The sequence below is a fragment of the Haliotis cracherodii genome, unplaced genomic scaffold (assembly GCF_022045235.1).
Source record: "Haliotis cracherodii isolate W230 unplaced genomic scaffold, xgHalCrac1.p SCAF_19, whole genome shotgun sequence".
Lineage (NCBI taxonomy): Eukaryota > Metazoa > Mollusca > Gastropoda > Lepetellida > Haliotidae > Haliotis > Haliotis cracherodii.
This window is the reverse complement of record NW_027266274.1, coordinates 6,609,424-6,626,201: the sequence shown is the minus strand read 5'-3', so window position 1 is coordinate 6,626,201 and position 16,778 is coordinate 6,609,424. Positions and strand designations below refer to the sequence as shown.

Here is a 16,778-nt window from a genome sequence, read left to right as displayed (position 1 = left end):
ATCCTCACTCACTCACTCACTCAGGCGCCCCACCTTTTTTCCGCCACCCACCAATTGGCCACCATTGATATTCATACAGAGTATTTGCTGTGAAACCGAACTGAAAATCAACAATAATTATAATTTCATAGGCACATTATTTTTAGTTTTGTCTCTTGACTGCTCCCTCGCGAAGATACTGAATCAGTGTCATTGAAGACATGAGACAAATGGGACAATTACACTGCCCTTACCCTCAATATTTTGGGAAATACTCCTTCGGGACTGCGAGGACACTGCTGTGGAAACATATTATCGGAATCGATATCATTGCAGTAGTATCATTGGACATTCCATACTAGACGTGTCTCAATACTCGCGTGCAGTCGCAATGTGACGTAGGTAGGAGGGCTACCAGAAGTTGTTAGCAGAAGCATGTTATTCGTCCTTCGTCATTCAACTTACAACATTAAAACACACTCGAAAGGCGAATGACAAATAACGAATTGTTTCGTCATTTGTCATTCTACTTACAACATTTAAAATACATTCAAATGTCGTATAGCAAATGACGAATTATGTCGTCATTCGTCATTCAACTTACAACATTAATATATTTTAGAATGGCGAATGACGAATCATCTTGCAACATTAAAATACATTCAAATGGCGTGTACATTTCTCATTCGTCATTCGTCATTCAACTTACAACATTAATATATTTTAGAATGGCGAATGACGAATCATCTTGCAACATTAAAATACATTCGAATGGCGTGTACGTTGAATGACGAAAGAGAAAATAATTCGTCATTCGCCATTCAACTTACACGATTACAATACAATCGATTTTTTTCGTCATTCAAATTACAACTTTAAAACACATTCGGAAGACGAATTATTTCGTCATTCGAATGTATTTTAATGTTGCAAATTGAATGACGAATAACGAAATGATTCGTCATTGGCCATTTGAATAAATTTTAATGTTGCAAATTGAAAGACGAATAAGAGGCTACGTCTGGTTGCTGGTAGTAGGCGGTATGCGCATGTGTAGTACATACTAAAACTAGGATCACGAGGTGGAAAACTTTTTGTTTTACAGCTTAAGCTAGAAGACTTTTGTATGAACAGAACACAGAAGAATCATGATTTAGGAGAAGGGCTGTGCATTAAAGGTACCTAAAGAGTTGGAATGATAAAGGCAAACATGTAGAAAAACATACAAACATGGCGTGTTTTTGAAGTAATTCCAACTGGACAAAATACTCGATGCTTAATTAGGGGAGATGTTTATAGTCGCAACATTTCCATTGCTATCTTGTTTAGACATTAAATCGGAGACGCAATGCGAAATCAGCTTTAAACAGGATATTTGTTGTTGAATGGCGACTGGTGAGCTGCCTATATTTGACATAAAGCAGAGAAATGTTATATTGGTTGAACGTATCATACGCTATGTCAAAAGGCGAAGGCGAAGGTGAAGGTGATCATCATCATCATCATCATCATCATCATCATCATCACCACCACCACCACCACCACCACCACCACCATCATCATCATCATCATCATCATCATCACCACCAACGTCGTCGTCGTCGTTATCGTCATCACCGTCTTCACGATCAACATCGACATCCTCACCGGCACAATCATCGGCAGTATTATTAGACAATCAATCTACACAATCATCATCTGCTCTGACAATCACCACCAATGGGTACCAGCTTCCGTCTTGTGTTGTATTAAGTGAAGTTTCGAACTGGTCGCGGATTGTTGTGTATGGCTTCTACATTCAATTATGATCCTTTGTACTTTGACAGCAAAGTGAGTGAGTGAGTGAGTGATTGAGTGAGTGAGTGAGTGAGCAAGTGAGGTTTTCGCATTTACCACGGCATGGACATCAGAAATGAGCTTCAAGAATTATACCCGTGTTGGGAGTCGAACGCGAGCCATCGGCGTGACGAACGAACGCATCAACCCCATCGCTCCACACAGACCTTTAAAGACTTGACCGTTCGTTTAAAGGGTAACCAAGATCAACAAATCAGTCCAAAGAGTACCTTTCAGAGTCTGGAGATAACGGGACTGATGGAGAAGGCGGCTCGGGCAAGTGGTTACAGTATCTCTGTATCTTGATAGAGCCTATCAATTATGTATATGTTGCGAAGCTCAGTAAAGACGTCACGTGATTATCCGTTATATCTATTTGATGCATGTTTAGCTACATCAGCACGTGGCACGAGATATGCGTGCAATCGCCAGAACCAGACACAACTGGTACTGATTGGACCATTGACCTTCTTGTAGCCACACGCAATCAAAAAAGGGATTGTCTTTGAAAGTTTAAAAAAACGAAATGACGTTCTCAGTAAGATAGATAGGGGCGGTGGGGTAGCCTAGTGGTTAACGCGTTCGCTCGTCACGCCGAAGACCCGGGTTCGATTCCCCACATGGGTACAATGTGTAAAGCCAATTTCTGGTGTCACCAGCTGTGATATTGCTGGAATATTGGTTAATGCCTTCACCCGTCACACAAAGATAGTTAGTTTCATTGGATTAATGCCCCTTTGAACAGTATTGGAGTCAGCGTCAGTGAGAGGAAATCCTCAAGTGTTAGATGTTAGACTAGCCTTCGAGCGTACCCACAGGCATGGTGCTGACAGTACAATAATCTTAATTAGGGCAAATCTGGAATTCGAACCTACGATGATATGATTCTGGCATGTCAGAGACTCAACTTGAATACCTGCGAAGATCCGGGTTAGAATTGGTTTTCAACAACCCTACGGGATCGGGTGGTCGGGATCACTGGCTTGATTGATGCAAGTAATCGTATCGAAATTGCGAGGATTGATTCTCATGATGTCAGGCACTGGATTGCCAAGTCATATCTCGAACATAGCTGAGTTTAGGCGCTAAACAACAAACAAATCGCAGCAGATAGCATCGCCTCCGACCATCGGGGCACCAGTAACCTCAGTAACTACAACGTCACCAGTTTTAATCACTATAAAGGTTTGATATGTTAAGCTCGTTTTTATTTCAATATCACAAACAGAGGCGCAGTACACGACTTCTGGCACCATGATACTGCCAAAGCAAAATATCGCTCGCTCACCGTACACAAAATCAGCATGAGTAGATTTAGTGAGCTAGAGGAGGCGTAGAAAGCTAATAACCAGATACTCTCGAGTGAGTTCGGTTTAACGCCGCTTTGAACAGCATTCTAGTTGTATCACGGTACGTCAGCTTGATTAGGGAGGAAAACCGGAAGTGATGCAGATCAGACAATTACCTCTTTGATGAAACCAACAGACATGGTGTTGACAAACCAAGAAATAAAATTGGGGCGAACCGGGATTCGAACCTGCGAGTACAGGTTTCCGGCGTGTCCAAGGGACGCAACTCAAAGCATACTGGGATTCGAACCCACGATCAAGGGACGCAACACTGCAGAGTAAATTGCGTCATCTTAGACGACTTAGGCAACGCTCAGGAAGTACTGGGGCCGGTCGGGTAGCCCAGTGGTGAAAAAAACCCGAACTACACCCTGCACAGGATCTTAGAAAAGAGGTTCCGGGGTAGAATAGGTCTTCAGCAACCCATGCTTGCCGTAAAAGACGTCTTTGCTTGTCGTAAAGGACGACTAACGGGATCGGGTGGTCAGGCTCGCTGACTTGGTTGATACATGTCATCGATCCCAAATGCGTGGATCGATGCTCATGATGTCGATCACTGGATTGTCTGGTCCAGACTCGATTATTTTACAGACCGCCGCCATATAGCTGGAATATTGCTGAGTGCGGCGTTAAACAACAAACAAACAAACAAAAAAACTAGAAAAGAGGACGAAAAAGAACGGTAGTCTGACCTTGACCGGTCTTCAAACTATGGCCCCAAGTTCAGAATGTTTTCATATCGACTTCGATTTACCAGTCAAATTACTTCCATGGGACAGAAAAATCGACGATGTAAATAATCCGGCTACAAGTATTAAACTTTCCGGTTTATTGTCGCCATTAAACACGATTCGGCCAAAAAACGTTCCAAATTGCCTGATGTATCATGTTTGACTTTGAAAGTGGTATATTGATGTTCTAATACATTCCGTTTTGAAGTTGATATTCGATGCAAAACCCCATTGCCATATTAATGCTCCCTGTCACTTTCCATGTTCGTAAACACACGATATTACAAATCATGTTATCTTTTTTCCAAACTATAGAATATGATGGAATATTATTGTATTGGCTAAACTTTCTTAAGCAGCCGGAGAATCAATTCCTGCAATTAGAATAAAATTCTCTGCAGTAGAAAAAAGATGCAAGTACAAGAACTTTGCAGCGGTTAATATTTTTAAGATTTTTCTTTGCATCTGAATGAACACCGAAAAGTCTATATATCCTTGACATCAGAATATATTTATTTCATTTTCTCAAAATATCCGAAAAATCAATCAGCCACATTGACTCCCTAGTAAAGGGTTTATATTGGGGGTATGACGTACGCATCGATAAATATAAGACCCATCATATACGTGCCCGGAACGACTATTATATACATATATGTATAGAACTCAGTTACTGGCTTTCATTCAGCAGTAATCACGTAGCCTATCTGACAAGCCCATAAATGACGGTGGCTGGATCCATAGCCCAGCCAGGGTTCAGCGAGAAGCTTCGGATGTTGTGAATGGAAAGATATTTCAAAAGTTGTATAAACTTCACATGATATGGTCAATTGTCACAGGCAAGGCATTTGAAGGTTTTGTCATAGTCGATATTTCGGTAAAATTCAGGAAAGGCCGTATCGAATAATTACTGGTATCGTGCTTGCTTGTTTCACTAACAGGGCTCCCACCACAGTTGTCATCTAAACTTATAACTGAATTCCTGTTCAAAGCAGCTGCATGACAACTGAACTGCTTGAAAAGACTGCATGGCAACTGAACAGCGTGAGAAGACTGCATGACAACTGAACCACGTGAGAAGACTGTATGGCAACTGAACCGAGTGAGAAGACTGCATGACAACTGAACCGAGTGAGAAGACTGCATGACAACTGAACCACGTGAGAAGACTGCATGACAACTGAACCGAGTGAAAAGACTGCATGACAACTGAACCACGTGAGCAGACTGCGTGACAACTGAACCACGTGGGAAGACTGCATGACAACTGAACTGCTTGAAAAGACTACATGACAATTGAACAGCGTGAGAAGATTGCATGAAAACTGAACTGCATAAGACTGCATAACAACTGAATCGCGTAGCGAGACTGCATGACAACTGAACCGCATGAGAAGACTGCATGACAACTGAACCGTGTGAGGAGACTGCATGACAACTGAACCGTGTGAGGAGACTGCATGACAACTGAACCACGTGAGGAGACTGCATGACAACTGAACCGAGTGAGAAGACTGCATGACAACTGAACCGTGTGAGAAGACTGCATGACAACTGAACCGAGTGAGGAGACTGCATGACAACTGAACCGTGTGAGGAGACTGCAAGACAACTGAACCGTGTGAGGAGACTGCATGACAACTGAACCGCATGAGAAGACTGCATGACAACTGAACCGTGTGAGGAGACTGCATGACAACTGAACCGTGTGAGGAGACTGCATGACAACTGAACCGAGTGAGGAGACTGCATGACAACTGAACCGTGTGAGGAGACTGCATGACAACTGAACCGAGTGAGGAGACTGCATGACAACTGAACCGTGTGAGGAGACTGCAAGACAACTGAACCGTGTGAGGAGACTGCGTGACAACTGAACCACGTGAGGAGACTGCATGACAACTGAACCGCGTGAGAAGACTGCATGACAACTGAACCACGTGAGAAGACTGCATGACAACTGAACCGAGTGAGAAGACTGCATGACAACTGAACAGCGTGAGAAGACTGCATGACAACTGAACCACGTGAGAAGACTGCGTGACAACTGAACCACGTGAGAAGACTGCGTGACAACTTAACTGCTTGAAAAGACTACATGACAATTGAACAGCGTGAGAAGATTGCATGACAATTGAACAGCGTGAGAAGATTGCATGAAAACTGAACTGCATAAGACTGCATAACAACTGAATCGCGTAGCGAGACTGCATGACAACTGAACCGCATGAGAAGACTGCATGACAAATTAACCGTGTGAGGAGACTGCATGACAACTGAACCGCGTGAGGAGACTGCATGACAACTGAACCGCGTGAGGAGGCTGACAACTGAACCGTGTGAGGAGACTGCGTGACAACTGAACCGTGTGAGGAGACTGCATGACAACTGAACCGTGTGAGGAGACTGCATGACAACTGAACCGCGTGAGAAGACTGTATGACAACTGAACCGAGTGAGAAGACTGCATGACAACTGAACCGCGTGAGGAGACTGACAACTGAACTGCGTGAAGAACGCGCATCAAGAACTGTCCTCACGTTTGGAATCGAGCCCGTGCCAGGCTAACACTGTACCTACCAGACTACTCACCAGCAAATACTTAAAGAAGCTAAGAAAACAGAGGATGCGTTTGGGCCAAAAGAAAACCTAACCACATCAGCATTCACTCAACGCTAGAGTCGACACTGAGATCACCGCATTCCACATAGTTTAAGAGATAAAGGGGCGGTCGGGTAGCCTAGTTGTTAAAGCGTTCGCTCGTCACGCCGAAGACCCGGGTTCGATTCCCGACATGGGTACAATGTGTGAAGCCCATTTCTGGTGTCCCCCGCCGTGATATTGCAGGAATATTGCTAAAAGCGGCCTAAAACCATACTCACTTACGAGATAAATGCTCGCCATTGAGATGCCTTCTGTCTAAGCAAAAGGTCATCCTTAGCAACGGAATCGTCAGATCCAAAAGATATTGCCACTTAAGACATCACGCCTATCTCGTTGTTTTACCTAGTATCGCTCATTAAAAGGGCTTCGAGTTTCAACAAGTCTTATAATCTATAAACATGATAAGATCCAACAAAAACTTACACAGGCCCATGACACACTACAAAGGCATTGCATCTGGCCATGTTCTGTGAATTTAGAATGATTAATGGAAATTAAAATATTTAAAAAAATAGCGAATAACATTTGTTGAACATTATCTAAGCGATATTCAACAAACACCGAGTCGATACAAGATGTTTGATTCCACAATACACAGATATAAAGGACATTATGATTAGTTTCTTCAATGTTCAGTTTTTTTGCTTTATCAATATGCCAAACCGTTGTCTATGTTGAAAATGGTAACCTGCATGCACTTAGCGGACCACCTCTGTGGTCTAGTGATGGAGCGTCCGCCCGAAGAACGGAAGGTCGGCGGTTCGATAACTAGCCGCGTCATACCAAAAGATGTTAAAAGATGGCACTTGTTGTTACCCTGTCGGAGTTCGGCATCATTGGGCTAAAACAAGCACTGGTTGGCTCGGACACGCGCGCACGCACGCACACTCACACTCACACACACACACACACACACACACACACATGCAAGCACGTCGCTATATACAGTAAACTACGGTTATAACGAACTCAAAGGGACTACTAATTTTAGTTCGTTATAACCGTTGTTTGTTATAATCATATATACAGCATAACTACAGCAAATAGTCCGGACCAAAAGGTAAGTTCGTTATATCCATCAGTTCGTTATAAGCGTGTTTGTGTCAACCATAGTTTACTGTAAGTGCAACAATCTTCAACGCGACGTTAACCCTATTTCACCTCACCTCATCTCACATGTACTTACCACTTTGGAGAAATACACGAGCACCATCTTTCCGAGGCAAGAGAGTTAACTGACTTTAAACTCCAGTTTCCACTTTTGTAGTCAGTTAACTCCCTTGCCTCGGGAAGATGACGAGCTAGGGTATGGTGCTGATAACTTAAAAAAACCCAACATTAATCGGGGCAACCCGGGATTCGAACAAACGATCTCGGGTTTCTGGGGTGCCTAAAGGACGCAACTCAGCGAACTGCGGCGTCTCAGACAACTGGGTCATCCAGGTTCCCGGGTATGGATGCCACTGACCTAATATGACCCAAATACACGAGTAGGCATGTAAATAAAAAATGCTTATTGTTATGAAAGAAATAATGCTTACCTCAATTAGAAGAATAGATAGCACACAAAGACTGGCATAATGAAGTTTATGGGCGATCTGAGTCTCCCGAGAGTGTTCATCGTGGTGCTGCTTGTATCCAGCAGACGTCACGTGATCACTGATTGCGCTGTCATTGGATATATTAAAGCTCCCGTAATTTCCCTCTGTGAAATAAGCACCTTGTGTTTCCCGCCGTTCGCGAGCGCCCCCTGTATGGTGGGAGTCATTTCCTGTGTTGAGGTATTCCGCGGCCGTTATGTTTTCCACTGAACTCCACATAATTCTAGCAGCTACTATCCTATTATAGAATGCATCCACGTCAATATATCCTGGAGAAAACTCTCTCGGGTATTTGTTTCGTATGTTGTCCACGAAACCTTTAGTCCGATCGGAATTGGTCCTCAGAGTCTCTGGGAAAAGAGAAACACGTGTTAAAATTCACCCTAAACTGGACATTTGGAGTCTAGACTGGTCTTTTTTCAAGACAGTGAGTGAGTGAGTGAGTTGGGTTTAACGCCGCTTTTAACAGTATTCTAGTCATATCAGCTTAATGTGGGAGGAAAGCCCGAAGTGATGCAGGTCTCACACGTTTACCACTTCGGTGAAACCCACGAGCACGGGTATGGTGTTGACAAACGCAGAAACATAAACGTTTCCAAAGATAAGCTTTTACCTTGGATACTCCAGATGTAAATATACATTTTAGCAACTAAAGCCACATGGTGAATACAAGCTTTAAGTGTCAACAGTATTGCAAAGTCAGCACAAAATATATTTACGTCCAGAAGTGTATTAAAATAAATAGTCAATTCTTTCTAGAATCGTTTAATTACCTTGACACAATTGTGAAAAGTCAAAGGCGTAGTAAGAATTTTGCAACCATAATGTCTTTCATTTTGAAGCCTTGCTTCCAATTTTCTTTTGACATTAATTTACAACAAATGGAGATGTTCTGTTGTCTTGGTTACCCCGAACAATAGCCATGACCTTCAAAGCGAGGATTCCTAGCCACGGGCACACGATATGACGTATTTGAGATTGGTTGGGGGATTACAGAATCAGTTTCTGTCAAAACCGCCAACAGCTCCGCAACTTGTTACAATTATATTTCAACTACGGCAGCACATTCCAATAAGTTTATTCGTCATCTGTGGCAATAACCGCATGTGAAGGTCACTCTGAAATTAGTGAAGGTCACTCTGTAATTAGCGAATGATGTCCCACTGTTGTTCTGTGTTGCGTTATTGCAGACAGTGTGAGTTGAAGTGAAATAGGGTTTTACGTCGCGTCCAAGATTATTGCACTTATCTACACGTGCGTGTGTGGCTGCTTGTACTAGTCCAGACTAATGTCGATTTCATAGCGCAACTACACTGAGATACAATATCGCAGTTTAATATGAATACGCCACTCAGACAAAGAATACTGCCCCCGAGCGGACCAGTCCTTAATGCCGAGCACTAGGCAGGGTAACAACAAATACCATATTTTAACGTCTTTGGGGATGACGCGGCCGGGATTTGACCCGAGATGCGCTCTCCGGCCAGCAGATGTTCTATTCCCAAGACAAAAGATGCGGTCTAGCAACGTATGGCCGCGTCATGTGAATAGCAGCTATGGCAGTCAGAGGCTAGAAACGCTGATGTGTGCATCAACATTGTGTCAATATCTTGGCCGGAACGATGGGGAACATTCTATTTTTAACTCTGATCGAAATAAACTGCCACTCGCGTTGTCATTTCAGATAAAACAGCCGGTAATTAGCGCCTAACTACCGGAAGTGGCCGTCGATAAACAGAGCCAGTTCGCGATAATTCGCCGCTATGACGTGCATGTTATGCTATGACGTCACCCGGACACTATATATCACACTCTTATTTGGGAGTTAATGTGATGGTGCTCACATTTCATGTGATTATTCCCAGTAGGTGTATATAGCCAAATGTTCTCCGACATCTTGCCTTCCTTACACCCGGTGTATGCATTACTGAGATTGATTAATTCAGTAAGTAGCTAGTTTGGTGTAACAGCTATACAATATACAATTGTTATGAGAACATCCTTCGCTTGGTTTTGATTGTCCCCGATGTCTTTCGGCAATATTCACATAGCTTGATATTAAAACCCATAACAACACAGTCATAATTTGAAACTTGACCCGCGGAGGATTTCTTTGAAAGCGATCATTAATTTCATTACTGGTCCGGGGAAAATCCGGTTTTGATGAATGTCAAGTTATGTGAAGATTGTCCGGATTTAAAAGGAAGGGTTATCTTTCCTTGCCTTATCTTGCCACCACGCATGCTCGAGCTAAGTCGCATCACGGAATGATAGCTAAATGTTAGAGGTGAGGTGAGGCGAAATGGGGGTTTAACGTTCAAGACTATTTCACTTGTATAGCGACGTGCATGCACGTTGGACCTGCTTATACTTGTCCGGACTAATTCCTGTTTTATATGCTAGTGCACTGAGACACCATGCTGTAGTTTAACATGGATACCCATACAGTGTATGCTCACTCCGAGCCGTCCTGTCCTCGTTTGGTGTCCTAACGCCGAGCGCAAGTCAGGGTAACAAGTCCAATCTTTTGACGTATTTTGATATGACGCGGCCGGGGAATTCGCCCACTGGGCAGATGCTCTATCCGCTTGACCACCTAATGATGGAGATTCGTAAGCCCGAATGAATCCACTGCAGCTCGGGATCGTCACCATCTTGGATCATGTGTCTCAGGTCGAAAACTGGATTCAAACAACAGGAAGCGGATCTTGGCAGATAATACTGTGTAGATGTTAGCGATCCTTTATGACACTGGACCATTCGTGCTGCTCTAATATAAACCACATCTTACACCTAACCGTGAAGGTCTTCACGTATACTGTGTATGTAATACGTTGCACTTAAATACTTATCATCCAAAAGGGGACACGTGTGGCCTAGTGGTATAAGGCAGCCCTTCGCAGTACAGTAAAGTACTGTTATAACAATTCAAAGGGACTACTAATTTTAGTTCGTAATAACCGTAGTTCGTTATAAGCATATTTACAGCATAACTACAGCAAATAGTCGGGACCAAAAATGTAAGTTCGTTACATCCGTCAGTTCGTTATAAGCGTGTTCGTTATAACCGTAGTTTACTGTATGTCAAGATTCACAGATCATGGGTTCGAATCTCTTATTCGCCCTCAGAATGATACTTTATCTGTCAGTACAATACACCTCTGGAGAATTTCATGCTGATGGAATGCGTCTAAAGCTTGTGTCACGTTGGTCATTTCTCCCAAAATACATCGCAAACTGACCTATTGATATACAGTAAAGTACGGTTATAACGAACACGCTTATAACGAACTGACGGATATAACGAACTTACATTTTTGGTCCCGACTATTTGCTGTAGTTATGCTGTATATATGCTTATAACGAACTACGGTTATTACGAACTAAAATTAGTAGTCCCTTTGAGTTCGTTATAACCATACTTTAATGTAATTGAAATACAAATCAAACCAGGTCCACTCACTAACCATATTCAAGGGCATTTATCCGAGATGATAAGACCCGTTATACTATACCTTATCATGTACAATATTTTATGAGTCTCTACAGTGGTACCCGTATTATTTTCCTCGCTCGATAATAATTTCTAAAAAGGTATCATCTTTAAAAGTACTAATATCATTGATGTTAACCAAACCACACTTATAACATTTATTTGGCAGGGCAAATAATGTCAACAGTTATATGGTTACACCCTATCCTAGATACAAGTTACATGTAGTATGGCATAAGGTATTTAGCGTGGCTGGGAAACATCTTGCCAGTCCCCCGATCCCTAGAGAATATATTAAAAAATGATACCAGCTCAAGTCCAATGTGACACAAACACACAGATGTCACAATGACCTCTATTTTGCGTGATAGGAAGTGTTTAAATTGATGGCCAGTACTGGAACTACTGATCTTTAACTTCACTTTGAGATAGTCGTGCTGAAAGCAGTATCTTTATTTGTTTTGCAATTAGCGATTTATGAAGCATAAAGTGTGAGCGGGGCATTATTACACCGGGGCTGCCAGGTTGATAAGTCGCCATATTGAGCCGGTTTTCAGATGCTTTTAAACAGTAATAAGGTTCCATGCCAAGCTGTTATGAACTCACCAAATCGCGAGTTGCACTCCAGTAATCAATAATAATTTGTCATGTCCAATATGGTTCCAGTCAAATTCATGTGAACCAAATGAGAACTGAAGTGACTTATTTTATCCCAGTATATAAGAAAGCTACGCGATAAATCGCTAAGAACAATGAAGAACGAAGCTTGGTGTATTTCACGATAAAACAATGTTCTACCATGACGTCATTTCTGGAGTTTGAATATGCGCTCGCAACTTAATGATGTCATATATTGGACGACGTTATTTTTTAGAGGGATGTGTCAAGTAAGTTGTTCCCCCTTGATGTAGTTAGGTTACGCAGATTAACGAATTGGCCGAACATGGACAGGCATATTATTTATCAAATTAAATATTCTATTTATTAAATGGTGATGAGATGCTACGAGGAGACCATTTTTGTTCAGGATTTAATTGTTACAAAAAAATCAGCACGTTTAAATTTAATCTTTTTGATGGCTTAATCAGGAGATAGAAATCACAAATAGATTAATTTTTCATCACGCATTTCGATTAAAATTTAATCTACAAGTGAACATGACATGATCTGTGTTTCTGAAATGTCATCCTAACGTGCAATAAAGATTGGTCGTGTAATTACTATCCTCAATGCGTTCGTTGTACGTCCGATGATATCTGCATCTTCTGCAACAAGACGGCAACATAAGCCCGTTCTCTTCATCAACAGCACAGGGCACTGATTGTCCCGTGCAGTGGGGATGCTGCTGACCCATCGTCTGTTGATAACGAAGACGTACCGAGTTAAACACATCCACGGGAGGTGAATACTGACTGACACTCTCTCCAAGCACAGGCTGATAAAATCCAATACCAGATACATTAACTCTCACAGTCGCTGATCAAAATGTCCAGAAAATTAATCTTCCCAGAGGCTGACATTTACCCAGTCTATTATACGAGATTCAGAGGGTGGTCATTCAATGAATATTCGTCGTTATCGAGAAAATAAAGGATTATGAAAGTGTATGTAGATACAAACTCTAGTAGTAGCTATAAGGTTAAAGTTAAGCAGGCAAACTATATATATTACATCTTTGGATGTTAGAAGTTCCAAGAACACGCAGAGGTGAACCCTCTTATGGAAACGTATTCTTGGAAACGCTGTTAGGTAAGAGATAAAGGCAATCTAAAGATTTTTACTGTACAATCTTGGAATGTTCTGAATATTCTTATATTCCAGGATCGTTTAAACAATTTTTTCGCCTCTATATACATGCCTTTGTGACTGGCTGTTTCGACTAATCCCTTATGGTTGTGCTTTCTGTGTTTCTCTGTAATAGATTTGAAAAACGAACCAACGCGATGATTAATTAAGGAAGATAGCTGCATGTGTGCTGATACGTATTAAGTGAAAAGAAGCCATCCCGTCGATGAGGTATATTACTTACAGTAATGACAAATATTGCAAAGTGCGCTTTTCAAGCGTCCATTTTCTTTGCAGTAAACGTCATCATTGATGTTTCATCACGTGGTTACAATCCGAATAAGGATCGGAAGTCAGGTGACTTGGGGCTGATATATTTAGCAGTATGTGCAGCGTACGTACGTAACCATCACGAACTGAAAGAAACAAACGCGCTGATTATCAATATTTAAAACATTATTGGCCAAGGTCACTGTTAAATATAAACACTCGTAGTCACCTGACTCGATTTTTACCCGGATTGTAACCACGTGATCAGAACCATATGCTTCAATTAACTGACGGTGGTGGGGCCATTGTTTTCGACTCCCTGACAACCGAGTATAGTTGGTTGGTTGGTTTGCTGTTTAACGCCGCACTCAGGAATATTCTAGCTATATGAAGGCGGTCTGTAAATAATCGAGTCTTGATCAGATAATCCAGTGATTGATATCATGAGCATCGATCCAGTCAATTGGGATCGATGACATGCATCAACAAAGTCAGCGAGCCTGACCACCCGATCCCGTTAGTCGCCTTTTACGACAAGCATAGTCGCCTTTTACGGCAAGCATGGGCTGCTGAAGACCTATTCTACCCCGGATCTTCACGGGTGGACAACCGAGTATAGGTGGATACAGGTTCCATATCCCGATTGTCAGGGAGGCGATAATACCACATCCACTTAAAGACTGGAAGTCCGACCCAACGCCAAATAGCTAAAGCCAAGCTAACAAAATGCATATATAAGAGGCTGAAAAATCTTGATATGAATTTCTTTACCATCTTGGAATTTGAGAATATTTCAAGATTGTACCAGAAAACATTTATGCATTTTTTACCCCAATGTTGCACGTAAGAACGCTGTTCCGTGCAGCTTCGTAGTCAGAAGTTTCATGTCGTCATTAATAAAAGTTGCATATTTGTCGTTTACCGCCAGTCCTAAATTACCGTTTCATTTATATATATACTACTCAAAAGAAGTTAAAGAAACCCCAATTCTTTCATATTTACTATAGTTAATCTCACATGCCAAGACAGATTAACTATAGTAATATGAAAGAATCGGGTGTTCTTTAACTTCTTTTGAGTAATATATATTTTTATATATATATATATATATATATATATATATATATATATATATATGCATTACTCCGCAATGGAAAAATAATGACGAATTTCCTGTTTCTTAAAAACACCTACCGTGTATTATATAAGCATATTCGAAAAGAAAAAGTAACGTTATTTATTGCTTTATTTCGTGCCGTTTTAACACCCTCCGTTTTTTCGTCATTAACGCTCTCAACAGAGCTAATAAACATTGTACTTTGAACAAGATACAGTAACTATGAAAATGCTAATTATAACCCCTTGCGTATTTCTTAAGCAGTAGAATATTTGTCTGTTGTTTTCTCAAATATACGCTTTTTAATTTATGTTTTCATTATTTCCGCAACCGCAACTCTGGGGCTGATTGATCATAAGCATGGAGATTGTTTTGATTTTTTATAATAAAAAACATATCTTTCATATTTTTAAACATGTAAGCATGCATGGAAATGAGAAACACGCAAAATAATACTTGATGACCAACTACCCCATTTGCATGACCTAATACCCTGTCCACGCATGTGCGGGGGCGGTCGGGTAGCCTTGTGGTTAAAGCGTTCGCTCGTCACGTCGAAGACCCGGGTTCGATTCCCGACATGGGTACAATGTGTGAAGCCCATTTCTGGTGTCCGCCGTGATATTGCAGGAATATTGCTAAACGCGGCGTAAACCATACTCACTCACCAACACATGTGCGCACATTTACATATGGGGATTAGAATAGGTCCCCAACAACCTATGCTGGTCGTAAGACGCCACCAAATGGATCGGATGGTCAGCCTCTGTAACTTTGTGTGTCGCACCCCGATGACGTGGATCGTTGCTCACAATATCGATCACTGGATTGTCGTGTGTCGTTAAACAACAAACAACAGTATGTGAATACACATGTACAAACATGTCAAGTGAACACATTCACGTACATACAAAGGTAAATTTTTGCTTTTGTTTGACGCGGCACTCAGCATATACAGTAAACTACGGTTATAACGAACTAAAAATAGTAGTCCCTTTGAGTTCGTTATAACCGTACTCAGAGGGACTACTATTTTAGTTCGTTATAACCGTAGTTCGTTATAAGCGTGTTCGTAATAACCGTAGTTTACTCAGAGGGACTACTATTTTAGTTCGTTATAAGCGTGTTCGTTATAACCGTAGTTTACTGTGGTTTGTACACATCATTGTCTAAGGGAGCCTAAAGTTACACCCAATTATGACATAGGACCAATTTTCGTCCTGCCTTTGTAGTGAATTTGTCATGTGCTTTTGAGATTTGTGTTCAGTGGTATTCGGGATTCAGGGGTGAGCAAGTGAGACTCAGATTAACATATTAGATGGTATTTAGGATTCTGGGTGGGGTGGGGTCGTGTTGCATCCTCAAAATGTGTTGGTCATCTTACTTTTAACACTGTACAGATCTAGGATAAGCTCCCCGATGACGAGGGCGCAGTCGGTGATGGTCAGGATGATGACAAAGATGACGATGTATTTACTGTGCAGGATCTTCTCGCCCTTCTTACGAAATCTGGAAAAAAACAATACAAAGTATAAGGTGACTGTGGTGAAATGGGCACGGGTGACCCAGTTGTCTCAAGCGCCGCGATTCGCTGTGCAGAGTTGCGTCCCTTGGACACGCCTGAAACCTTTGATTGTGGGTTCGAATCCGGTTCGTCCCGATTATGTTTCTAGTTTGGTCAGCACCTTACTCTAGCTCTTGGGTTTCACCAAAGCAATAAGGTCTGAGACCAACATTGAGCTGACAAGGCGTTATATAACTGGAATACTGGTTTAAAACGGCGTTAAACCCAACTCACTCGTGGATCAGCCACACATTGTTGTTTATTGCTGATTGCAGCCTAAAACAACATTCATTCACTCACTCTAATGTCCTAACATCAGCCCTTTCATACGAGTATAGACCTGGAATGTTCACAAAGTTACATCGATATACATACGCGACGTGGCTACG

General features: G+C 41.8%; 1 protein-coding gene across 1 annotated transcript in view; it reads right to left on the bottom strand.

Moving 5' to 3' along the window:
• Positions 1-16,778, bottom strand: part of LOC139467064 (uncharacterized) — a 146,014-nt gene that overhangs the window by 59,628 nt on the left and 69,608 nt on the right. Inside the window, exons 2-3 of the mRNA XM_071248782.1 lie at positions 16,210-16,334; positions 8,101-8,510 (exon numbers count right to left, since the gene is read on the bottom strand). Of these exons, the coding sequence (XP_071104883.1) occupies positions 8,101-8,510; positions 16,210-16,334 (535 nt within the window). The remainder of the gene's footprint in view (positions 1-8,100; positions 8,511-16,209; positions 16,335-16,778) is intronic.